The sequence below is a fragment of the Lithobates pipiens genome, unplaced genomic scaffold (genome assembly GCF_037356315.1).
Source record: "Lithobates pipiens isolate NorthernLeopardFrog02 unplaced genomic scaffold, aLitPip1_a1.2 Scaffold_35, whole genome shotgun sequence".
In the NCBI taxonomy this organism is placed as follows: Eukaryota; Metazoa; Chordata; class Amphibia; order Anura; family Ranidae; genus Lithobates; species Lithobates pipiens.
This window is the reverse complement of record NW_027507811.1, coordinates 26390898-26415662: the sequence shown is the minus strand read 5'-3', so window position 1 is coordinate 26415662 and position 24765 is coordinate 26390898. Positions and strand designations below refer to the sequence as shown.

Here is a 24765-nt window from a genome sequence, read left to right as displayed (position 1 = left end):
GACGTCACGCCCCTACTCGCAGCCCGTGAGTGCGAGCTGGTCTTCTGTCAACTCCGAGACCTGCGGTGAGGAGCAGGGGGCGGGCGCAAGCATGCAGCGTCACTGGTTGTTGGGGAAACTCGCAGTCCCAGCAAATTAGTGATGGCTTTTTTAGAAGGACACTTCACTGCGCCCCACCACCCCCAATAAATTGTACCGCCCTTGCGCCCCCCCCCCCTACCAGCTCTGAGTGTACCCATCTTCTGATGGCTACTTCCAGCAGGATAATGCACCATGTCACAAAGCTCCAATCATCTCACCACCGGACAATGAGGTCACTGTACTCCAATGTCCTCCACACTCACCACATCTCATCCAATAGAGCACCTTTGGGATGTGGTGGAACAGGTAAATTGACATCATGGATGTGCAGCCAACAAATCTTCAGCAACTGCATGATGCCATCATGTCACTATGGAGCAAAATCTCTGAGGAACGTTTCCAACACCTTGTTAAATCTATGCCACCAAGAATGAAGGCAAAAGGGGGTCCAACTAGGGTTGCCACCTGTCCGGGATTCACCAAGATGGTCCAGGTTTTAAATCATGTGTCCGGGTTTCAGTCCACCTGACAAGATATTCAGACAGGAATGTGGCTCAGAACAGGGCGTGGGTGAGGGGGCACTATGTGCGCCACATTAGTATTCTCTTTGCAGTGCCCAAAGGTGTCCCCAGTCTGTTACAATCCTATATTGTATACTAAAACAAAAAAAAAGTGTACTGCGCGCCGCTAAAGTGTTCGGGTTTGGCTAGGAAAAAAAGTGGCAACCCTACTGTTCCAACCCAGTACTAACAAGGGTTACCTAATAAAGTGGCCGGTGAAAGTATAACGTTGGCGTTTGTGACTTCAGCGTGAAATGTGAATCCTCCAGGACCGAACGGTCTTCCAATTTTACTTAATATTAAACAGGATTTATATAGTGCTTTACAATATAAAAACCTTTCAATAAAGACATATTTAGATTGTTTTATCATTTTTACTCTGTCCTATGGAGGGGAAATATTATGTAGAATAATATGCAGCTTACGTCCTCAGTTTATTGTTATGAGTGCAAAAAAATCGACCTGTTATTTTACAAATGCAGATCAGAGATTACAAGCCGGAACTAATAACGCGCAGCAATTGTTTCCAAGGGGCGCAGGTCTTGACGGGACTCGCTGGAACGCATAATGAGAAAACGAGTTGGAACGCATAATGAGAAAGTGAGTTGGAACGCAAAACACGGAAGTCGAGCTGGCTGGCTGACAGCGTCTGGAGCGAAGGCGGAAGTCAACTAAGGCTTGTGGAACGCGGAAACGCCGTGGAACGCAAAACCAGGAAGCACACCTCTGACAGAGCCATCCTCTTCCGGTGTGATAGGACTGAAGGGGACAGAGAAAAAGGGTCCTTACGGTAAGTCCTGGGCTTGTGTGTCAGATGGAGCCTCAGTGTTACAGAAAGGAGATTAATGGCTGTTTAGAGTATCTTTGGAGGGTTTGTAGCAGAATTATGTTTAGTCCCTTTAAGACACATTGTGTGTTCATTGGGCAGCCTTATAATTCACCTCATTATATTGTATTACCCTGAATGGTACTATATCAGCCACTTCCTCTGCGCCAGCCAATCGGACCGCGTGATATTTCATTCATTCCGCCATTTAAAGGGAAGCTGTACTCAGAACAACAAAAAAAAAAGGCATGTCGTTCACTTATCATCCATAGGGGGGCACCATGGTGTGCCGGACACTATCCGATGGACGGACGATATATGGCAGAACACCGGCCAATCACACAGCCAAACAGGGCATTTTGGGAATGCTGTACCCCCACTGAGGTGTTCTCAACTCCACCCACACAGCTTAGGGTCCTTAGCCCCTCCCCCCCAACATCACCCAATTGGAACCTTCTGAAGTTACGGCATTGGCCACAAGGAGGTCATCCACCTGAAACCCTCCAATGTTACATGACCACTAGATGGTCATCCGCCTGGAATATGGACACTAGGGGGTCACCCACCTGAAACCCTCCAATGTTATACCATGACCACCAGATGGTAATCCACCTGGAATATGGCCAGTAAGGGGTCACCCACCTGAAACCCTCCAATGTTACAACATGACCCCTAGATGGTAATCCACCTGGAATATGGACACTAGGGGGTCACCCACATGCCACATGAAACCCTCCAATGTTACATGACCGCTAGATGGCCATCCACCTGGAATATGGCCACTAGGGGGTCACCCACCTGCACCTGAAACCCTCCAATGTTATACCATGACCACCAGATGGTCATCCACCTGCAATATGGCCACTAGGGGTCACCCACCTGAAAGCCTCCAATATTAACGGCACAACTACTAGGCTGGTCATCCACAATATGGCCACTAGGGGTCACCCACCTGGGAAATTACCACTAGGAGGTCACCCACCCAAAACCCTCCAGTTTTATGACATGTTCACCCTCCTGGAACCCTCTGATGTTATGACATGGCCAATAGGGAGTCACCCACCTGGAACCAACCGATGCTCTAACATCAGGAACCCTTCATTTTTATGACATGACTACTAGGGGGTCACTCACTTGGAACCCTCTGATGTAATTAATACTAGGAAGTCACCCATCTGGAACTCTCAGATGTTAATATATGGCCACTTGTGGGTCACCCACCTGAAACCAGCTGGTGTGCTGGTCAGCCCCATAGCCAAAAGTGGCTTTTTGGGAACACTGTGCCCTCTCTGAGGTGTTCTCAAACCCACCCAGGCAGCTGATGGTTCATAGACCTCCCACATTGTGACGTCCTTGCACCTTCCGATTTTATGCCATGGCCTTTAGGGGGCCACCTACCTGGAATCCTCCAGTGTTATGACATGGTCACAAGGGGGTCAACCTCCTGGAGCTCTCCAATGTTACAGCATGACCACTACAAGGTCATATCTGGATTTCGTCCGACGGATTTTGTCCGAAACTGTTGCATACACACGGTCGGACAAAGTTGTCGGATAATCCGACGTGATGACGTTATTTCGTTACGACGGGACTACGTTCAGGCTAGTAGCCAATAGCTTTGATATAGGAATTTAATCTGAGCATGCGTGGCACTTTGTCCGATCGGAATTCTCTACACATGATCGGAGTATGTCCGATCGGAGCATTTTGTCGGAAAATTTTACCAAAATGTTGGAAAACTTGGTCCGTCGGATATTCCGACAGAAACAGTCCGATGGAGACCACACACAGTCGGAATATCCGACAAAACGGTCCGATCGGACACATTCCGTCGGAATCTCCGACCGTGTGTACAAGGGCTTATGCCGTGTACACACGACCAGGCTTTTTGACAGCATAGGTCCGACGGAACGAGTCCGTCAGACAATTCGATCGTGTGTGTGCTCCATCGGACCTTTGCTTGCCAAAAATTAGAAATAGAGCATGTTTTAAATTTTTCCACCGGAACTTCGCCGGACCGGCTGGAACCCTCTGATTTTATAATCTGGCCACTAGGGGGTCACCCACCTAGAACAAGCCGTTGTGCTGGCCAGCTCCATAGCTAAAAGTGGCTTTTTGGGAACACTGTACCTTTTTTGAGGTGTTATCAACCCCACCCACGCAGCTTGGGAAAGGGTTTATAAACCTCCACGTTGAGACAGCACCCACCTGGAACCCACCGATGTTACAAGATGACCACTAGGAGGTCACCCATCTGGAAACCTTCAGTGTTATGACGTGGGGCCACCTGGAGTCACCCAGATGATACCCTCTGATATTATGACATGACCACTAGGTGGTCACTCTACTGGAACCATTCCATGTTATGACATGGCCACTAGTGGATCACCCACACGGCAATTTGGCTCAGTGGAAAGGGGTAGGATTGCAGGCATGCTGTGGCTCAATCAACGGTCAGGTTGCTTCCTCCATAGATCCTTTCCATAAGGCAAAGTTCTGTTTTTTGTTTAGTCCTTCAAGCAAGGAGCCATAAATGTGACGACAGTGGGCTAATATTATCACATGATGCCATACCAACTTACCTGCACTTATAAAACAGATGATCTTAGGTGTATTAGAAAGTAGGAGGATCATAGGAACATATTCCAGTAGCTGGACATCACATGGTGCATAAATGAATGGCTATCTGTGTCCTGCTTAGACATTGGCTTGCTTACTGCAAATCCTATACTTCTTAGTACAATATACAGGTCTAGGGTGACACTGGGGTGTAAATGAAGGAAGTAATGTACTGTGTGCAAAGTCAGTCCATATCTGGTTAATTCCTGTAGCGATTTTTAATGCAGGAGAGTCCTCACTAATCATGTTCCAAAACACCTACCATGTGTTCTTATGTCTCTTCCAAAACAGGCCATCCCCAACCCGGGCCTTAGCATCGGGACCTGAGCCCAGCCTCAAGATGGAGAAGGATCGGAGTCACGTGACTGAGCAAATAATTAAGCTCACCCTGAAGATACTCTACCTGCTGACTGGAGAGGTGAGGAGGATTCTGGGAGGTCACATGACATCACTCTTATCTCTATTAACCACTTTCAGACCGGACCAATTTGCTGGTCAAAGACCAGACCACTTTTTGCGATTCGGCACTGCGTCGCTTTAACTGACAATTGCACAGTCGTGCGACGTGGCTCCCAAACAAAATTGACGTCCTTTTTTCCCCACAAATAGAGCTTTCTTTTGGTGGTATTTGATCACCCCTGCGGTTTTTATTTTTTGCGCTATAAACAAAAATAGAGCGACAATTTTGAAAAAAACGCATTATTTTTTACTTTTTGTTATAATAAATATCCCCCAAAAATATATAAAAAAACATTTTTTTCCCTCAGTTTAGGCCGATACGTATTCTTCTACATATTTTTGGTAAAAAAAAAAAATCGCAATAAGCGATTATTGATTGGTTTGCGCAAAAGTTATAGTGTTTACAAAATAGGGATAGTTTTATAGCATTTTTATTAATAATTTTTTTTTTTTTTTTACTAGTAATGGCGGCGATCAGCGATTTTTATTGTGTTTGCGACATTGTGGGAGACCCATCGGACATTTTTGGGACCATTGTCATTTATACAGTAATCACTGCTATATAAATGCAGTGATTCCTGTGTAAATGACACTGGCAGTGAAGGGGTTAACCAGTGGGTGGCAGTGTGGGGGTTAAGAGTTCCTAGGGGCGTGTTACTAACTGTGGGGGGGTTGGGCTTTCATTTAGTGAACACTGATCTCTGCTCCAATCAAATGGAGCAGAGATCAGCGTCACTAGTTGCTAGGCAGAATGGAGAAATGTTGTTTACAACGGCACTTCTCCATTCGGCCGCTCCGTGAGACGATCGCGGGGATGCCCGCGGCGATCGAGTCCGCGGGTCCCGCGACCGGACTCACGGGGGTCCCGACCAGCGAGGGAGCGCGCCGCCGGCGGCGCGCTCCCAATGGCAGGGCGGCAAATTTAAAGGGACGTACATGTACGCCCATTTGCCTGCCCGTGCCATTCTGTCGACGTACATCGTCGTGCGCTGGCCGGCAAGTGGTTAATAAAACACAGACCTGACCGGAGAGGTGAGATCTTGACTTGTTTGAAGGAACTTTCATAATGTTCTTCATTATATAGGTTTATGTACCTGATAAAAACCCCAGTGACGGTGTGACACCCAGGAGCCACCACCTTGCCTCAGGTGGATGGAGGGGGATCCAGAGCTGCACCAAGGACCCTCCTTCTCCCTCTGTGATGATTGAGAAAGACAATGATAAGATCCTAGAAGTCACCCAGAAGATCATAGAGCTGCTGACAGGAGAGGTGAGCGGTGCCGGGAATTCTGGGACATTATCCAGTAACAGACAAGGGATGTGTCTGGATGGTGACTGTATCATTGTGTGTGTCAGGTTCCTATAAGGTGTCAGGATGTCACTGTCTATTTCTCCATGGAGGAGTGGGAGTATTTAGAAGGACACAAGGATCTCTACAAGGACGCCATGATGGAGAATCAGCCGCCCCTCACATCACCGGGTAAGAGGAGACTTTATTGTAAAGGAGAGAGCAGTATGGAGGGTCCACCTAGATCCCCCATCATCTGATAAACACATAGAAACAATGTATTCAGTCAGTGTGTGTGTTTTTCTACAGATGGATCCAGTAATGGGAACCCACCAGAGAGATGTCCCCGTCCTCTGTATTCCCGGGATTCCACACAGGAGGAAATCATTATCCCTGAGGATTCTGCTGAAGAACCCCACCAGCCATTTCACAAAACGGTTTCTGAGGTATATCATACAATGAGGGGGCTTTACTAAGACTGGAGCAGCTCTATAGGGCAAATATTCAGCTTCTAGCTTTCCTTTTCAAAGCTTGTGGTTTGTAAAGGCAGAAGGTTTTTTGGGGTATCTCATCCCACCGGGACACCTGATCGACCAGCCAGCGATTCCTCCGGTTGATCACAGAGGCAGGCAATGACCGGAACCTCTCTGCCTGCCTCTGATATACAGTGCCTTGAAAAAAGTATCCATACATGAAACATGACACAGTACGGTCTACAACTGTCACTGCTATGCCTATGGCAGTTGTTCAGCAAGCACACAGACTGTACTGTCTAATATACAGACAGCCTCTTGAAGGCCCATCTACAGTTACAGTACCCCTTGAAATTTTCCACATTTTGTCATGGTACAACTAAAAACGTAAATGTATTTTATTGGGATTTTATGTGATAGACCAACACAAAGTGCCACAAAATTGTGACGTGGAAGGAAAATGATAAATGGTTTTCAATTTTTTTTACAAATATGTGAAAAGTGTGGGGTGCATTTGTATTCAGCCCCCTTTACTCTGAAACCCCTAACTATGTCTAGTGGAACCAATTGCCTCCAGAAGTTACCTAATTAGTAAATAGAGTCCACCTGTGTGTGATATAATGTCAGCATAAATACAACTGTTCTGTGAAGCCCTCAGAGGTTTGTTAGAAAGTTTGTTAGAGAAACAAATAGCACCATGAAGGCCAAGGAACACACCAGGCAGGTCAGGGATAAAGTTGTAGAGACGTTTATGGCTGGATTCACACTTTTGGATTTCGGGTTTCACGCATACAGTTTGACAGGAGAATGTGACCGGCTCTCAATGGAGCTGGTTCATACAGCTCCGGGGCAGCTGCGGTCCGAATTGTAGTGTCTTGTGGTCCATTTCGGGTGCGAATACAGGTGAAAATTGGGACCTGATTTGCACCTGAAACATTGAACAGGGATGCATCGGACCCCCTACTGTGAGTCGTGGTCGTAGCTAGTGTGAACTCGCCTTAAGCAGGATCTGGTTATAAAAAAAATATCGCAAGCTTTGAACAGCTCACGAAGCACTGTTCAATCCATCATCTGAAAATGGAAAGAGTATGGCACAACTGCAAACCTACCAAGACATGGCCGTCCACCTAAACTGACCGGCCGGGCAAGGAGAGCATTCATCAGAGAAGAGCCAAGAGGCCCATGGTAACTCTGGAGGAGCTGCAGAGATCCACAGCTCAGGTGGGAGAATCTGTCCACAGGGCAACTATTATCGTGCTCTCCACAAATCTGCCCTTTATGGAAGAGTGACAAGAAGAAAGACATTTTTGAAAGAAAGCCATAAGAAGTCCTGTTTGCAGTTTGCGAGAAGCCATGTGGGGGACACAGCAAACATGTGGAAGAAGATGCTCTGGTCAGATGAGACCAAAATTGAACTTTCTGGCCTAAAAGCAAAACACATGTGTGGCAGAAAACTAACACTGCACATCATCCTGAACACACCATCCCCACCGTGAAACATGGTGGCGGCAGCATCATGTTGTGGGGATGCTTTTCTTCAGCAGGGACAGGGAAGCTGGTTAGAGTTGGTGGGAAGATGGATGGATCCAAATACAGGGCAGTCTTAGAAGAAAACCTGTTGGAGTCTGCAAGACTTGAGACTTGGGTGGAGGTTCACCTTCCAGCAGGGCAATGACCCTAAACATACAGCCAGAGCTACAATGGAATGGTTTAGATCAAAGCATATTCATGTGTTAGAATGGTCCAGTCAAAGTCCAGACCTAAATCACATTGAGAATCTGTGGCAAGACTTGAAAATTGCTGTTCACAGACGCTCTCCATCCAATCTGACAGAGCTTGAGATATTCTGCAAAGAAGAATGGGCAAAAATATCCCTCTCTAGATGTGCAAAGCTGGTAGAGACATCCCCAAAAAGACTTGCAGCTGTAATTGCAGAGAAAGGAGGTTCTACAAAGTATTGACTCAGGGGGGCGCCATAAAAATACCCCCCACACTTTTCACATATTTATTTGTAAAACATTTTGAAAACCATTTATCATTTTCCTTCCACTTCACAATTCTGTGCTGCTTTGTTTTGGTCCATCACATAAAATTCCAATAAAATCCATTTTACGTTTTTGGTTGTAATGTGAAGAGAGATTTTGACCCCAGATATCTCCATAAAGAGGGCCTGTCATGCTGTATTGTTATCACAAGGGATGTTTACATTCTTTGTTATAGCAATAAAAGTGATCAAAATTTTTTATTTTTTTTAAAAGGGACAGTGTAAAAATGTAAAAAAGTAATAAAATCAATAAAAAGAAATCTTTTTTTTTAAAGCGCCCCGTCCCCACGCTCAGTAGTGAACGCATACGTAGGTCACGCCCACATATGTAAACAGTGTGTGCACCACACATGTGAGGTATCGCCGCGAGCGTTAGAGCGAGAGCAATAATTCTAGCCCTAGACCTTAACTCTAAACTGGTAACCAAAAATTTAACACGTGGCCTATGGAGATTTTTATGTACCCTAGTTTGGCGCCATTCCACGAGCATGCGCAATTTTAAAGTGTGACATGTTAGATATCTAATAACTTGGAGTAACATGTTTCACATTTTACAAAACAAAACTTGGGGTATATATTATGTTTTTTTTATTTTTTATTTTATTAATGTGTATTTTTTCCTCCAAATAAAATGGGTTTGAAAGACCGCTGCGCAAAAACCGCGTGGCATAAAAATTGCACCGACCACCTTTTTATTCTTTAGCGTCTCTGCTAAAAAAAAAGAAGTACATAATGTTTGGGGGTTCTAAGTCATTTTCTAGCAAAAAAATACAGATTTTTTTACTTTTTAAACAAAAAGTGCCAGAAAAAAAGCCCTTAAAGGGGGAGTCCACCTAAAACAAAATTATTAAAAATCAGCAGCTACAAATACTACAGCTGCTGACTTTTAATAAATGGACACTTACCTTTCCTGGAGTCCAGCGATGTCGGCAGCCGAAGCCGAGCAATCACTCGGGTCTTCGACTGCTGCCGGAGCCATTCTCTGTGAGGGAATCAGGAAGTGAAGCGTTGCGGCTTAACTTCCCGTTTCCCTACTGCGCATGTGCGAGTTGCGCTGCGCGTCGTAAGTGATCCCCACTATCTCCTGGGACTTTTGTGTTTCCCAGGAGACAGCGGGTGGGGGGGGGGGGGGTGTGACTCCTGCGGGAGTCTATTCCCAGAAGTGGGTGCAGATACCTGTATTATACAGGTATCTGCACCCCCCTGTAAGGTGCCAATTGTGGCACCGGAGGGGGGGAGGAATCAGATGAGCGGAACTTCCACTTTTGGGTGGAACTTCGCTTTAACCACTTCCTGCCCAGCCTATAGCAGAATGATGGTCGGGACGGTGGTTCTGTTATCCCGACTGGGGGTCGTATGATGTCGTCCAGCAGGATAACATGCTCGCATGCCCCCGCGGGGGTGCTGCAGTGCGGCGATCGGAGGTGCTGTGTGTCAGCCTCCTGTTGTAAACTCATTTGCTCTGCCATCCTAGAATTGTGACATCATCATGCAATGATATTTCAGTTCCAAATTAACTGACACTTTTTTTTCTCCTGTTTTTAGAATGAACATTCGGATATTTGGACGATTGACTCCGATCCGGGAATAGAGGAGGGAGAATCGTACTCAGACCGTAACCTGCAGGACAAAGAGGAGGAAATGGCAAATTATATCAGCACAGGTGAGTAGGAGAGTCTAAATCCCAGTACATACTATCAGAAAATCGGATGTAAAATACCACTTTCGGAGCGATCGTACGATAATCGGATTATTCGTACAGAGCTTTTGAGAGCCGAACAAAAGAGTTCATCCAAAAATATCAGAAAGGGACAAACATAACATTTTTTTCTCGTACAATACCAGAACAAACGATTTTCTTTTTACCACTGGCCACTTAAACCCCCTTCCTAACCAGACCAATTTTCAGCTTTCGGTGCTCTCACACTTTGAATGACAATTACTCAGTCATGCAACACTGTACCCTTATGAAATGTTTGTCCTTTTTTTCACACAAATAGAGCTTTCTTTTGGTGGTATTTAATCACCTGCTGGGTTTTTTATTTTTTGCACTATAAATCAAAATTCTTTGTTTCTGTTAAAATGTATCGGCAGTGTATTAGCAGAGTATTGCAGTGTAGCAGAGTATCGGAAGAGTATTGCAGTGTTGCAGAGTATTGGCAGAGTATCGGCAGAGTATTGCAGTGTTGCAGAGTATTGGCAGAGTATCGGCAGAGTATTGCAGTCTCGCACAGTATTGCAGAGTATTGGCAGTTTATTGCAGTGTTGCACAGTATTGGCAGAGTATTGCAGTGTGGCAGAGTATCGGGAGAGTATTGCAGTGTGGCAGAGTATCGGTAGAGTATTGCAGTGTGGCAGAGTATCGGGAGAGTATTGCAGTGTTGCAGAGTATTGGCAGAGTATCGGCAGAGTATTGCAGTGTTGCAGAGTATTGGCAGAGTATCGGGAGAGTATTGCAGTGTTGCAGAGTATTGGCAGAGTATCGGCAGAGTATTGCAGTCTCGCACAGTATTGCAGAGTATTGGCAGTTTATTGCAGTGTTGCACAGTATTGGCAGAGTATTGCAGTGTGGCAGAGTATCGGGAGAGTATTGCAGTGTGGCAGAGTATCGGTAGAGTATTGCAGTGTGGCAGAGTATCGGGAGAGTATTGCAGTGTGGCAGAGTATCGGGAGAGTATTGCAGTGTGGCAGAGTATTGGGAGAGTATTGCAGTGTAGCACAGTATCGGAAGAGTATTGCAGTGTTGCAGAGTATTGGCAGAGTATCGGCAGAGTATTGCAGTCTCACACAGTATTGCAGAGTATTGGCAGTTTATTGCAGTGTTGCACAGTATTGGCAGAGTATTGCAGTGTGGCAGAGTATCGGGAGAGTATTGCAGTGTTGCAGAGTATTGGCAGAGTACTGCAGAGTATTGTCACAGAGCAGCACTGTGGGCACTACACATCCAGCTCACAGCGCTGCTGCAATCTCTCCCCTCACACTGTACCAATCGGTACAGAGAGGGGAGGGAGGAACCGGCGTCATTGCATGACGCCGCTGTGTTTACAAGTGATCACTCCGTCATTTACCAGCTACCAGCCGCCGTTTACCGCGATCCCTGATGCGCCGGGTCTTCAGGACTGGGCGGTCACGGATGTTTGCGGGAGCGCACCCCAGAGCAAGATTGTGGGAGGACATCCATGGACGCCCTCCCAGAAAAACCAGACTGCTCTGTAGCCGTCTTTCGGCTATGGCCCAGTCGGCAAGTGGTTAATCAGTGCAGTATTCGTCAAAAAAAATCAAAAAGCATGACCGCGCATGCTTGGAAACGAAAGTACACGAAAATACACACATGACAATAAAGTGCAATACACACACATGACATCACGAGAATTTTAACTTTACTAACTTCTTCATTTTTGATATGAGACTAGAATGAAGAACTGATATTCTCATCGTGTGTACCAGGCTTTAACCACTTGCCCAGGAAGATTTACCCTCAATTTGTGGGAAAAAAAGGATGTAGATTTAACCTCCTTAAGGGCCGTAAGGCTTTACACCCTGAATGAACAGGCCATTGTTTTTCGATACGGCACTGCGTTACTTTAACTGACAATTGCATGTTTTTTTTTTTCTTATGTTTTTTATTAGATATGTGTTATATCAGAAAGTAGCTGCTTCCCGACCGCCTCACGTTCTTCGGGAGCTCCGTGAGCGTGATCACGGGTCCCACAGACTCGATGTCCGCGGGAACACCCGCGATCGTCTCACGGAGAGGAAGAACGGGGAGATGCTAATGTAAACAAACATTTCCCCATTCTGCCTAATGACACTGACACTGATCACAGCTCCCTGTAATCAGGAGCAGTGATCAGTGACGTGTCACACACAGACCCGGGACCCGCAGATCTGCTGTGACTAACCACAGGAGAAGTTACCCCACAGGCGCCCTCTGCTGGCGGAAGTGCGGGATCAGGTATATATAAGTGATCCTGTAGAAGTAAAACTGCTGTAGGGCGGTCAGCAAGTGGTTAAAGAGGACCCGTGTAGCCGCTGCCTGTCGTTTGCTGGCTCCTCCCATATTGGGGTTCTATAAGGATTCTAAAACAGCGTTTTTATGTATGTGTAATCCTATTTTTTTTTTGCTTTTTTTTTTTAGATGATTCGAGTGTTGCCAGTACCCCGGACAGATGTGCCGACCCTATTTACCCCCAAGAGTATTCACCGAACGAGACGCCTTACAAAATACATAAAAAGGTGCCGTGTTGATTGGTATATTTTTTTAGTTTTTAGATGGGGTGTGGAAGGTTTAGGCCTCATTCACACCACGGTGCAGAGACGTCGGTTTTTCTGCAAGGGCTCTAAGAAAACACATTTCTCTATGTGCCCGCTCACACCACAACACCGTTATCACATGCAGATTTTTATTCTTTTTCTGTGCAGGAATCTGCAATGTGTGGGCAGTTTTCTGCATGAAAAAAAAAACTGTGACATCAACAGTGTGGTGTGAAAGAGGCACATAAAAGACGCACGTGTGAAAACCAATGTCAATGTGCATAAAACCCAAAAGGGTAAGAAGATATACAAATTGTCTTTGCACTATAATAATAAAAGCCGCTGCCACAAATAAGTGGTATGCCAAACTTTACCACCTCCCACCCTCGCTAAAGCCGAATGATGGTTACAGCCCCGGCCTTGATTGCCGGGAAGCCGTCATATGATGTCCTCCCGTGCATGAGCTGCTGGGCGCTCTGTGATCACTAAGTCTATGAGACCCGACTGATCGGAGTAAGGGGCCGATCCCGGGACCCTTACCATGTGATCAGCTGTCGGCTGATCATGTGATGTAAACAGAAGATCAGTAATCCCTGGCTTCTGTCAGAAGGACATCATTCCCTCATACAGAGAGCCGCGGCTTCCTCATCTGTGCCCACCAGTGCCACTTATCAGTACCCACCAGTGCCACCTACCTTTACCCAACAGTGCCACCTATCAATGCCCACCAGTACTGCCAATCAATGCCCATCAGTGCCACCATATCATTTCTGCCTATCAGTGCCACTTATCAGTGATCATCAATGCCACCTAGCAGTGCCCTTCTGTGCCACCTATCAGTGCCCTTCAGTCCCGCCCTTTAGTGCCAACCATCAGTGCCACCTCTCAGTGCCCATCAGTGCAGCCTGTCAGTGCCCTTTGGTCCCGCCCATTAGTGCCAACCATCAGTGCCACCTCTCAGTGCCCTTCAGTGCTGCCTATCAGTGCCCTTCCGTGCCACCTATCAGTGCCCTTCAGTCCCCCCCTTTAGTTCCAACCATCATTGCCACCTATCAGTGCAGCCTATCAGTGCTCTTCCGTGCCACCTATCAGTGTCCTTCAGTCCTGCCCATTAGTGCCAACCATCAGTGCCACCTCTGTGTCCATCGGTGCAGCCTATCAGTGCCCTTTTGTGCCACCTATCAGTGCCCTTCAGTCCTGGCCATTAGTGCCAACCATCAGAGCCACCTCTCACTGCCCATCAATGCAGCCTATCAGTGCCCTTCTGTGCCACCTATCAGTGCCCTTCAGTCCTGCCCATTAGTGCCAACCATCAGTGCCACCTCTCACTGTCCATCAGTGCCCTTCTGTGCCACCTATCAGTGCCCTTCAGTCCCGCCCACTAGTGCCAACCATCAGTGCCACCTCTCAGTGCCCATCAGTGCAGCCTATCAGTGCCCATCAGTGCAGCCTATCAGTGCTTATCAGTGCAGCCTAATCAGAAGAGCAAGGCCGTGCATGCTAGGAAACAAAAGAACCCAATACAATACAACACATGACATCACTTCCCAAGTTGTGTTCTGTAGTGCGAGAATTTTAGTAACTTTACGAACCTCTTCATTTTCGATATGGGACTAGCATGCAAAAAAAAACAGATGATAATTCGTCCGATAATCTCATCGTGTGTACGAGGCTTTAACCACTTGCCCTCCAGAAGATTAACCCCCCCCCCCATCCTGACTAGGCCATTTTTTTAAATACGGCACTGCTTTACTTTAACTGACAATTAGGCGGGCGTGTGGCGTCGTACCCAAATAAAACTGATGTCCTTTTTTTTCCCCACAAATAGATCTTTCCTCTGGTGGTATTTGATCACCTCTGTGGTTTTTTCGTTTTTGCGCTATAAACAAAAAAAGAGCGTAAATTTTGAAAAAAACAAAAAAAACTATATTTTTTACTCTCTGCTTTAAAACAAATCCAATAAAAAATCAATGTGTATTCTGCTACATATTTTTTTTTTGGGGGGGGGGGGGGGATCCAATAAGCGTATATCGATTGGTTTGCGCAAAAGTTATAGTGTCTACAATTTATGGGATATATCCTGTATTTTTTTTTTTCAACAATCCGCGTCTTATAGCGGGACTGCGATATTGCAGAGAGCAATCAGACACTAACTGACGCTTTTGACACTTTGTGGGGACCAGTGACAGTAATATCAGTGCCCTTCAGTGTTGCCCATTAGTGCCAGCCATCAGTACCCATCAGTGCAGCCTCATCGGCGCCCATCAATGAAGGAGAAAAAATCCTTTTTTTTCAGAATTTTAGAACAAACTGAAACTGTTTTGTTTTGTTCAAAATTTTTGGTCTTTTTTTCGTTTTTTGTTTTTTTTAGCAAAAAAATAAAAACCTAACTGGTTAAATACCACCAAACGAAAGCTCTATTTGTATGATAAAAATGCAATTTGCGTACAGCGTTGGATGACCGCGCAATTGTCATTCAAAGTGTGACAGCGCTGAAAGCTGAAAATTGGCCTGGGCAGGAAGGGTGTGAAAGTGCCCGGTAGGCAAGTGGTTAAATAAACAATGTAAAAAGATTTGTGTAGCGCCAATACAAATTTAAGCAACTAAACAGTAAAGTGAAAAAAAAACAAATGCAAAATAAAGACAGTAAAGTCCGGTGCAATGAAGTGGAAAAAAAAAAAAGTGATCCAACAAAGTGCTCCAAAGTCAATCGGCAGTAAAGAAAAAGTTTAAACTCGGATATCCTGAAGTGAAAGGAAAGCGATCGAGCGAAGTGCTCCAAGGACAATCATCAGACGTGTTTCTCTACTTCCAGTTCTTCTCCCTGATTGTTGTCCCCGGTTCTCCCTGGTTCTTTAGGGAGAAAGACAGGAAGTTGGGAAAACAACCCCAAAAATAACACATTTAGAAACCAAAAAATGATCAAAAAAGACTCAACATGAATCTAAAGGAAGTCATTTAACCACTTCCAGCCCAAGGAAGTGCTCCGAGCCCACCCAGGTGTGTTGAAACAGTGAATCAATATTCACTGTTGTAACACTAATCCTCCTCCTGGCCAATCAGGAAGCAAGTTTTACACCGGTCACCCAATTGGCTGAATGGACAGGCGATCCTATTGAATGCCTAGGAGGAGGAGGGAGGAGCCACACGGCGGAAGCTGCCGTGATGCAAAGAGGACACAGGAGTTGCTGCCCATAGAAGCCCGCAAACTGCCGCCCATAGGAGACCAGAACCTGCCACCCGTAGGAGCCTGCAACCTGCCACCCGTAGGAGCCTGCAACCTGCCACCCGTAGGAGCCTGCAACCTGCCACCCATAGGAGCCTGCAACCTGCCGCCCGTAGGAGCCTGCAACCTGCCGCCCATAGGAGCCTACAACCTGCCACCCGTAGGAGCCTGCAACCTGCCACCCGTAGGAGCCTGCAACCTGCCGCCCATAGGCAGGGCCGTCTTTAATATTGATTGGGCCCTGGGCGAAAATTTTCTTAGGGCCCCCCTCCCCCAGGCAATTTCACTCTCCACCTTCTCTGAGACATACAATAAATAGCAGCTAGACTTAAAATCAGTTTACTGTATCAGATCAGGCAGCGATTGCGATTAGTTGCCAGAGATTACAGCATATCATTACTGCTTACTGACTGGTTGCTAGAGGTTACAGCACTCCTTAAGGCTCACTGATTAGTTGCTAGAGGTTACAGCACATGATTTCTGCTTGTTGATTGGCTGCTAGAGATTACTGTACAGTAATACTGTTCACTGGTTGCTATAGGTTACAGCACATCATCTCCTCACTGCAGGGGGGCATGATATACACATGAATGCTACCTTATTTACATATCAATGCCGTTGGCCTCAGCTAATTACATATGTGTGTCACTGCTATTTACATATGAATGCCGGTTATTTACATGTAAACACAGGGTCTGCAGGTGAGTCATCTGTGCACAACACTAGATCAGAGCTGGACGGCAGCTATCGGGACACAGCACAGGACTAAAACCTCAAGGGACAAGGGAATGTAAACTGGGATAGTTGGCAAGGATGCGGCAGCTGCTTTGGGCCCCACAACAATGACAGGGCCCAGGGCAGCTGCCCCTTTTGCCCTGCCTTAAAGATGGCCCTGCCCATAGGAGCCCGCTACCTGCCGCCCGTAGGAGCCTGCAACCCGACTCCCGTAGGAGCCTGCAACCTGCCACTCATAGAAGATGATCCTCCTCCTGGCCAATTGGGAAGCAGGTTTTGACACTGGTCGCCCACTTGGCTGAATGGACAGGCGATCCTATTTGAACGCCTAGGAGGAGGAAGGAGGAGCCATACGGCGGAAGCTGCCTTGATGCAAAGAGGACACACGAGCCGCTGCCTGCCGCCCATAGATGCCCACAACCTACCGCCCATAGGAGACCACAACCTGCTGCCCATAGGAGTCCGCAACCTGCCACCCAATAGGAGCCCGCAACCTGCCGCCCATAGGAGCCTGCTACCCGCCACCCGTAGGAGCCCGCAAACTAACGCCAAAAGGAGCCCGCAACCTGTCACCCATAGGAGATGATCCTCCTCCTGGCCAATCGAGAAGCAGGTTTTGACACTGGTCGCCCAATTGGCTGAATGGACAGGTGATCCTATTGAACGCCTAAGAGGAGGAGGGAGGAGTCACACTGCGGAAGCTGCCGTGATGCAAAGAGGACACAGGAGCCGCTGCCTGTCGCCCATAGGAGCCCGCAATCTGACACCCTTAAGAGCCCGCAACTCGTTAGTCATCAAATGTATTCCATAGACACGGCTTCATGAACTGTCCCTTCACAGCACAATCCATGGGTGAGGAATAATGAGATCAGGAGTCTTGTTTTTTAGTGGTTTCAAATGTTTCCCAACTTTAATGTATATTTTGTAGTCCTTGACAATGTATTCATTTTCTGTGTCACATCTAGGAGGAAAATTTGAGCATTGTCGTGATTGACATTGAAGACGAGGACGAAGAGGCTAACAGGCTTTCTAAGGAGGAGGAAAGTCCTACAGAGATCAGCCCAGGTGAGGAATAAACAGTAAATCACGGAAAACAGTCCCAGATCCTCCATGTTCAGTCACAAAAAAAAATCTCCTCTGCTCTCTCCTCCTCTATCAGCGAGTGCAGTGGCCCCTGCGAGGCACCTCAACACCCCCCACTCCCCCACTGTCTGCCGGGCCACCAGCACTTACCCCATCGGCAGCGGAGATCGGCGGGCACATCATCGGGTAGGGGGACTGGCTGCGGCGGGCATCTGGCAGCGATTCCGATGTCCTCTTCTCTTCTGAGATAATAACGGCTTTCGCCGTGCGTCTCCTCCCCTCCTCCTAGGCGTCCAATAGGATTCCCTGACCTTTCAGCCAATCGTGAAATGGGTAACAGACCCACACTTCCTGAATGGCGGAGAGGTGATTCAGTGTTTTTCTAACACGCCTGGGTGGGCTCCAAGCGCAATGCTCTGCACTCAGAGTCCACCCTATTTTGAAGCCTATTAGAGTCCGTGGCTCTAATCAGGTGCTTCAAAAAAACACTACTGCCGCTGTAATTTAGGCACCCCGGTGTCCTGAAAGGGGCCGGATGCTTGAATAGGGGGTGGCTACGGCGGCCATGGATAGATTCATGCTATGCACACTTAACCATATAGGGGGGTGGCTACGGCGGCCGTGGATAGATTCATGCTATGCACACTTAACCATATAGGGGGGTGGCTACGGCGGCCGTGGATAGATACATGCTATCCACACTTAACCATATAGGGGGGTGGCTACGGCGGCCGTGGATAGATACATGCTATGCACACTTTATAGGGGGGTGGCGCCCTTAATGGACGGGCTGCCCCTGAGTGAGTGTAGCCACTTAGCGACCAGCCCATTGTAAGTATATATGCGCAATTCTGCCCTTCCAGGTAGGGGACGCACGCACGCCCCCCTTTTGCTGTGATTAGTAACAGCAGAAGCCCATCAGCGGGTGCCGGCCAATGAATGCTCACCAGCACCCCATCGTGGGCAGTGAGGAGACAGACTGGATGAAGCTCTGCATGCAAACAAGGTAGACCTTTTTCCTATCAGTGGGGATATGCTGGATTTTGTTTCCCTGAAAAGAATCTAGCACATCCCTTAGTGAAAGCAGCACACTGTGTACACAAAAACACTGGCTAGGCACACATTTAACCCTTCCATTACGCTAGATGCTAACCTCTTCCCAGACTAGTACAGTGACAGTGCATATTTTTAGCTGATTACTGGTCCAAATCATTTGGTGGAGGGGGATTATGGTGTGGGGGTTGTTTTTCAGGGGTTGGGCTCAGCCCCTTAGTTCCAGTGAAGGGAACTCTTAAGGTGCCGGCTTACCAAGGCATTTTGGACAATTTCATGCTCCCAATTTTGTGGGAACAGTTTAGTGATGGCCTCTTCCTGTTCCAACATGACTGCACGCAAGTGCACAAAGCAAGGCCCATAAAGACTGGCCTCCACAGAGTCCTGACCTCAACCCGATAGAACACCTTTGGGATCAATGAGAGCGGAGACTGCAAGCCATCCCCAAACTGTTCCCACAAAGTTATGTTAAGTCCCTTAAGAGTTCCCTTCACTGGAACTAAGGGGCCAAGCCCAGCCCCTGAAAAACACCCCCACACCATAATCCCCCCTCCACCAAATGATGTGGACCAGTACACAAATCAATGTCCATAAAGACATGGATGAGCGAGTTTTGAGTGAAGGAACTTGACCGGCCTGCACAGAGTCTGGACTCAACCCAATAGAAGACCTGTGGGATAAATGAGAATGAGGACTGAGAGCCAGGCCTTCTCATCCAACATCAGTGCCTGAATGCTCTTTTGGAAGAATAGTCAAACATTCCCATAGACACACTCCTAAACCTTGTGGACGGCCTTCCCGGAAGAGTTGAAGCTGTTATAGCTACAAAGGGTGGGCCAACTCAATATTGAACCTGACATGGAAATGTATAGATAGGCAACTCCTATCCTCATATTGATTAGTGGTTCCAAATCAATAATAACTACTGCAGTAGAGAACAGACACAGAAGATACGCTCCACATCTTTCCAAATAACTGTTTGGACGCAATTGAAGGTTTTTATACACATGATTACGTAGGTATCACATTAATATTACAATTGTACTTTTATGGTAACAAGGGGCGTAACATAGGCAGGCTAATTCTAATCAAGATTCGAAAGAATGCAAATGTACTGAAAACATTATTAGTACAGAACTTACACATTTCCTTTACAAACCCTACAGACTAAGACTGGGGATGCCATTAAAGTTCATGTGCGTGTAAAGGCAGGTGTCACAATACTTTTGATAATATACTGTATATCACCCTTCGGTGTAGGTTGCTGGTTAGCAAGTGGTTCATCTACAGATCTCAGGCAGGAACGTGTTAAAGTCTCGGCTTATGCAAACATTGCAGGATGTCTTGAAGGGATGAAGACATCTTGCAATGTTTCCATTACAGCAATGGACAATTTTGACAAAATCTACATTTTTTTTTTCCCTCCACAGATTTTGGATATGGAGCCCATCCTTTAGACTTGTACCTCTGTCCCCCCTTCCCATCCAATAACCAGCTGAAACACAGCGACTTTTACCAAAGCTTCCATGCTCCCAGCAACTTAAACTCCAGCGTCCACCTGTACACCCCCAACCTCAGCCTCAACCCGTATGGAAAATACCTACGAGACGTGGACCCGGGGGCCAACGTGCCGGCGAGAGCCGCCATCAAGCAGCATGTGTGCAACGAGTGCGGCAAGTGCTTCGCACACAACAGCGACCTCCTGATCCACAAGCGGCTGCACCGCGGCAAGGTGCCGTTCGTCTGCTCCGTCTGCGGCAAGTTCTTCAGCAGCAACTCCTACCTCATGGTGCACCTGAGGCTCCACGCCGGCGAGAAGCCCTTCGGCTGCACGGAGTGCGGCAAAAGCTTCAAGAGCAACTCCCACCTGGTGACGCACATGCGAATCCACCGCGGCGAGAAGCCCTTCGTCTGCGCCGAGTGCGGCAAGAGCTTCAACGACAAGTCGAACTTCGGCCGCCACCAGCGCATACACACCGGCGAGAAGCCATACACCTGCGACCAGTGCGGCCGAGGCTTCAACCGCAAAGCCAACCTCTTGATCCACGAGCGCACGCACACGGGAGAGAAGCCATACTGCTGCGCCGAGTGCGGCAAGCGCTACACCAGCAAGGCCGAGCTGGTCCGCCACCGGCTCTTCCATTCCAGCAGTAAGCAGTTCTCCTGCCCGGAGTGCCCGGAAAAGTTTGCGGACAGGTCGAGCCTCCTTGTTCACCAAATGTCTCACCAGGGGGAGAGGCCTTACACCTGTCGTGAATGCGGCAAGTGCTTCGCCAACAACTCGCAGCTGGTGACGCACGAGCGCATCCACAAGGGAGAAAAGCCCTTCGAGTGTCAGGAGTGCGGGAGGAGTTTCAATGACAAGTCCAACTTCATCCGCCACAAGAGGATCCACACGGGGGAGAAGCCATATGCGTGCTTCCAGTGCGGCAAAGTGTTCAACCGCAAGGCCAACCTCCTCCTGCACCACCGGACTCACACGGGAGAGAAGCCATTTAGTTGCATGCAGTGTGGGAAGTGCTTTAGCAGTAACTCCGGCCTAGTCGCCCATCAGAGACTTCACACGGGCTAATTAGACCATGAACATGACCACATCCTTGCAATGCCAGGAGCAAACAAGGAGCCGTGACAGGACCCCAAATTGTCTTTTTCTTTTTTACAATCTTTTATATACTGCAATGTATCAATGTGCACTGTAAAAGAAACAAACACAGAATGAATGAGCCGCATGTCACCTGAGACAATGGTGTTCCTAACTTTTCATACAGGCGGCTCTAGTAGTATGCGGAAGCCTTTGGAAGGGCCTTGTTTTTTTTTTTATGCACTGCATGTTTTTCACAGTAGGAGAAGCAAACGCAGAATTATCATTCAGCACTTAAGCCGATAGTAAAGCATTCCCCTTTATCCCACACATGATTGGCTATAGAATGATAGCCTTTATTAGCATCCCAGAAGAGGATTAGAAGCCTTGGCAAGCTCCAGAATTTTTTTTTTTGTCTGGCTTTTCCATACTTTAATATACTCATCTTCAATGCTGTAGAACCAAACACAGAATGAACAGGCAACAGATTGCCAGAGACCAGACTGATGCTCACCTCACTACACTCCATTATCTGTAGGGACTTCACAGGATCTTTGAAGGGTTCAGTATTTTGTTTAAGGCTTATAGAACAATTTTACTGAAATACACTGCACACAAACATGTTTGCTGCTTATCCTCCCATTGGGAAGTACACAGGAAGAAGCTCATAATCATACAATTCATTTTTCTTACAAAATTTTAGAATGCCTAATGACGTTTTGCACTGTACAAGTGCCAAACACAAAATAAGCAAGCAGCTCATAACCAGGCACTCCTCTCTTTGTCACACATTAACGGCTGTAGGAAGAAAACTGGAGTGTCTGGAGAATAAACAGGCAGTATGTGTCGATCTCCAAAAGATCCAGACACAGAATGAACAAGGAGTATGTACTGATTTCTAAGAGAGTCCTACACATAGTGAATAGGCAGTATGTGCGAGAGAGCCAGACACAGAATGAGGAGGTAATATGTACTGATCTCCAAGAAAGCCAGATACCGAATGAACAGGCAGTATGTACCTTACATAGGGCCACCCACGCCTAGGGAATTCCCCCTTCTCCTCACACCTGAGTCTTGGGAATTCCCCTTCCTCTTCTCACCTGAGGCTCTGGAATCCCCCTCCTACTCACTCCTGAGGCTAGGGAATTCCTCTTTCTCTTCTCACCTGAGGCTGAGGAATCCCCCCTTCCCACTCCTGAGGCTAGGGAATTCCCATTCCTCTTCTCACTGAGGCTCGTGATTCCCTCTTCTACTCACATCTGAGGCTAGGGAATCCCTCTCCTTCACACACCTGAGGCTAGGAAACCCCCCTTGTTCTCCACACTCCTGAGGCTAAGGAATTCCCCTTCTCCTCGCACATAAGTCTAGGAAAAAAATAAAATTCCCTTGTCTCAGGTGTGAGGAGGAGGAGGGGAATTCCCTAGCTTCAGGTGTTATGAGAAGGAGGGGAATTCCTTAGCCTCAGGTGTGGAGAAGGAGGTGAATTTCCTATATTTATGTGTGAGGAAAAGGAGGGGAATGCCCTAGCCTCAGTTGTGAGAAGAGGAACAAGAATTCCCTTGCCTCAGGTTTGAGGAGAAGGAGGGGAATTCCCTACCTTTGGGTGTTAGGATATGGTGGGGAATTCCATAGCCTCAGGTCTTGAGAAGGAAGGGAATCCCTAGCCTCAGGTGTGAGGAGAAGGAGGGGTGTTAGGATATGGTGGGGAATTCCATAGCCTCAGTTCTTAAGAAGGAAGGGAATCCCTAGCCTCAGGTGTGAGGAGAAGGAGGGGAATTCCCTACCTTTGGGTGTTAGGATATGGTGGGGAATTCCATAGCCTCAGGTCTTGAGAAGGAAGGGAATCCCTAGCCTCAGGTGTGAGGAGAAGGAGGGGTGTTAGGATATGGTGGGGAATTCCATAGCCTCAGTTCTTAAGAAGGAAGGGAATCCCTAGCCTCAGGTGTGAGGAGAAGGAGGGGAATTCCCTACCTTTGGGTGTTAGGATATGGTGGGGAATTCCATAGCCTCAGGTCTTGAGAAAGAAGGGAATTCCTTAGCCTCAGGTGTGAGAAGGAGGGGAATACCTTAGCCCAGGGGTGCCCAACCAGTGGCCCGCGGAGCCCTCTGATGTGCCCGCGACCTCCTGCTCTGGGAAAGAATAGAAAGAATACTGTTATTAAAGGTCAGTTTATTACTAAAATCACATTGTATATATGGGCATATCTTTTCTGCAGTGGTTACTGGGCTGCTTTCAAACTGATCCGCAGGTGCAGAGCAGTTTACCTGTGGGTTACCTGCACTGAGCCATAGACTTCTATTATTACCTGTGAGTTTGGTGAGCTTTCTGAAAGTGCACCAAACCTGCAGAATATAATAGAAAGCTATTGCAAACTGCAGGAAAGCCAAAGGTACACTGCGTTGCACACGTGGTGCGGGTAAACCGCAGCGCATCAGTGTGAAGGCAGCCTTGGACCCCTTTCACATGGTCAGTCCAACAGTCCGACCAATTGGACCCTCCATTCACCTCTAAGTAGTAGCAGACATAAACTGACTTGTATTCTACCACCAATACGATTCGCTAAAAAGTATCGTGGGCTGTGTTGCATCTGTGTCCGCTCTCCAAATGCAGAGTGGACACGGACATGCCATCCACCGCTCCGCTCATTATGGCTCGCGACCGGTTACCAAGTCGCTTAAGTGGCCCTCGCTCTTCAAAAGGTTGGGCACCCCTGCCTTAGCCTCAGGTGTGAGGAGAAGGAGGGGAAGTCCCTAGCCTCAGGTGTGAGGAGGAGGGGAATTTCCTAGCCTCAGATGTGAAAAGAGGAACAAGAATTCCCTAGCCTCAGCTTTGAGGAGAAAGAGAGGAATTCCCTAGCCACAGGTGTGAAAAGGAGAGGAATTCCCTAGCCTCAGGTGTGAAGAAAAGGAGAGGAATTTCCTAGCCTCAGGTGTGAAGAAAAGGAGAGGAATTCCCTAGCCTCAGGTGTGAATAAGAGAGGAATTCTCTGCCCTTGGGTGTTAGGATAAAGAGGGGAATTCCCTAGCCTCAGGTGTGAGAAGGAGAGGAATTCCCTACCATTGGGTGTTAAAATAAAGAGGGGAATTCTCTAGCCTCAGGTGTGAGGAGAAGGAGGGGAATTCCCTAGCCTCAGTTTTGAGAAGAGGAACAAGAATTCCCTAGCCTCAGGTGTGAAGTGGAGAGGAATTCCCTAGGCTCAGGCGTGAGGAGAAGTGGGTGAATTCTCTAGCCTCGGGTGTGAAGAGAAGGAGAGGAATTTCCTACCATTGGGTGTTAAGGGGAATTCTCTAGCCTCAGGTGTTATGAGAAGAAGGGGAATTCCCTAGCCTCAAGTGTGAATAAAAGGATGGGAATTCCCTAGCCTCAGATGTGAGAAGGAGGGGAATTCCCTAGCCTCAGGTGTGAGAAGGAGGGGAATTCCCTAGCCTCAGATGTGAGAAGGAGGGGAATTCCCTAGCCTCAGGTGTGAGAAGGAGGGGAAT

General features: G+C 47.5%; 2 protein-coding genes across 7 annotated transcripts in view; one reads left to right on the top strand and one right to left on the bottom strand.

Annotated features, from left to right (window-relative positions):
- LOC143956160 (uncharacterized) overlaps window positions 1–24765 on the bottom strand; it is a 482654-nt gene that overhangs the window by 275615 nt on the left and 182274 nt on the right. The window lies entirely within an intron of this gene.
- On the top strand, window positions 1272–24765 carry LOC143956231 (uncharacterized). Of its 6 annotated transcripts, none has more exons than XR_013269870.1 (10): window positions 1293–1431; window positions 4378–4504; window positions 5630–5815; window positions 5902–6025; window positions 6143–6279; window positions 9896–10013; window positions 12489–12586; window positions 17531–17630; window positions 20132–22920; window positions 23038–24765. XR_013269870.1 is itself a non-coding variant. In XM_077466410.1 (9 exons), the coding sequence occupies exons 2-9, from the start codon at window positions 4427–4429 to the stop codon at window positions 21271–21273; spliced, it is 1983 nt and encodes a 660-aa protein (XP_077322536.1). In that variant the 5' UTR covers window positions 1272–1431; window positions 4378–4426; the 3' UTR covers window positions 21274–24765. The 6 variants fall into 6 exon arrangements, 1 of the variants encoding a protein (XP_077322536.1); XR_013269869.1 differs by having other exon boundaries at window positions 22953–24765; XR_013269871.1 differs by having other exon boundaries at window positions 20132–23107; window positions 23225–24765.

Coding starts and splice junctions, on each gene's coding strand:
- LOC143956231 (XM_077466410.1), top strand. CDS start 4,427: ATGGAGAAGGATCGGAGTCACGTGACTGAGCAAATAATTAAGCTCACC. Junction 6,026..6,142: donor GCCGCCCCTCACATCACCGG/GTAAGAGGAGAC, acceptor GTTTTTCTACAG/ATGGATCCAGTAATGGGAAC. Junction 6,280..9,895: donor TTCACAAAACGGTTTCTGAG/GTATATCATACA, acceptor TCCTGTTTTTAG/AATGAACATTCGGATATTTG.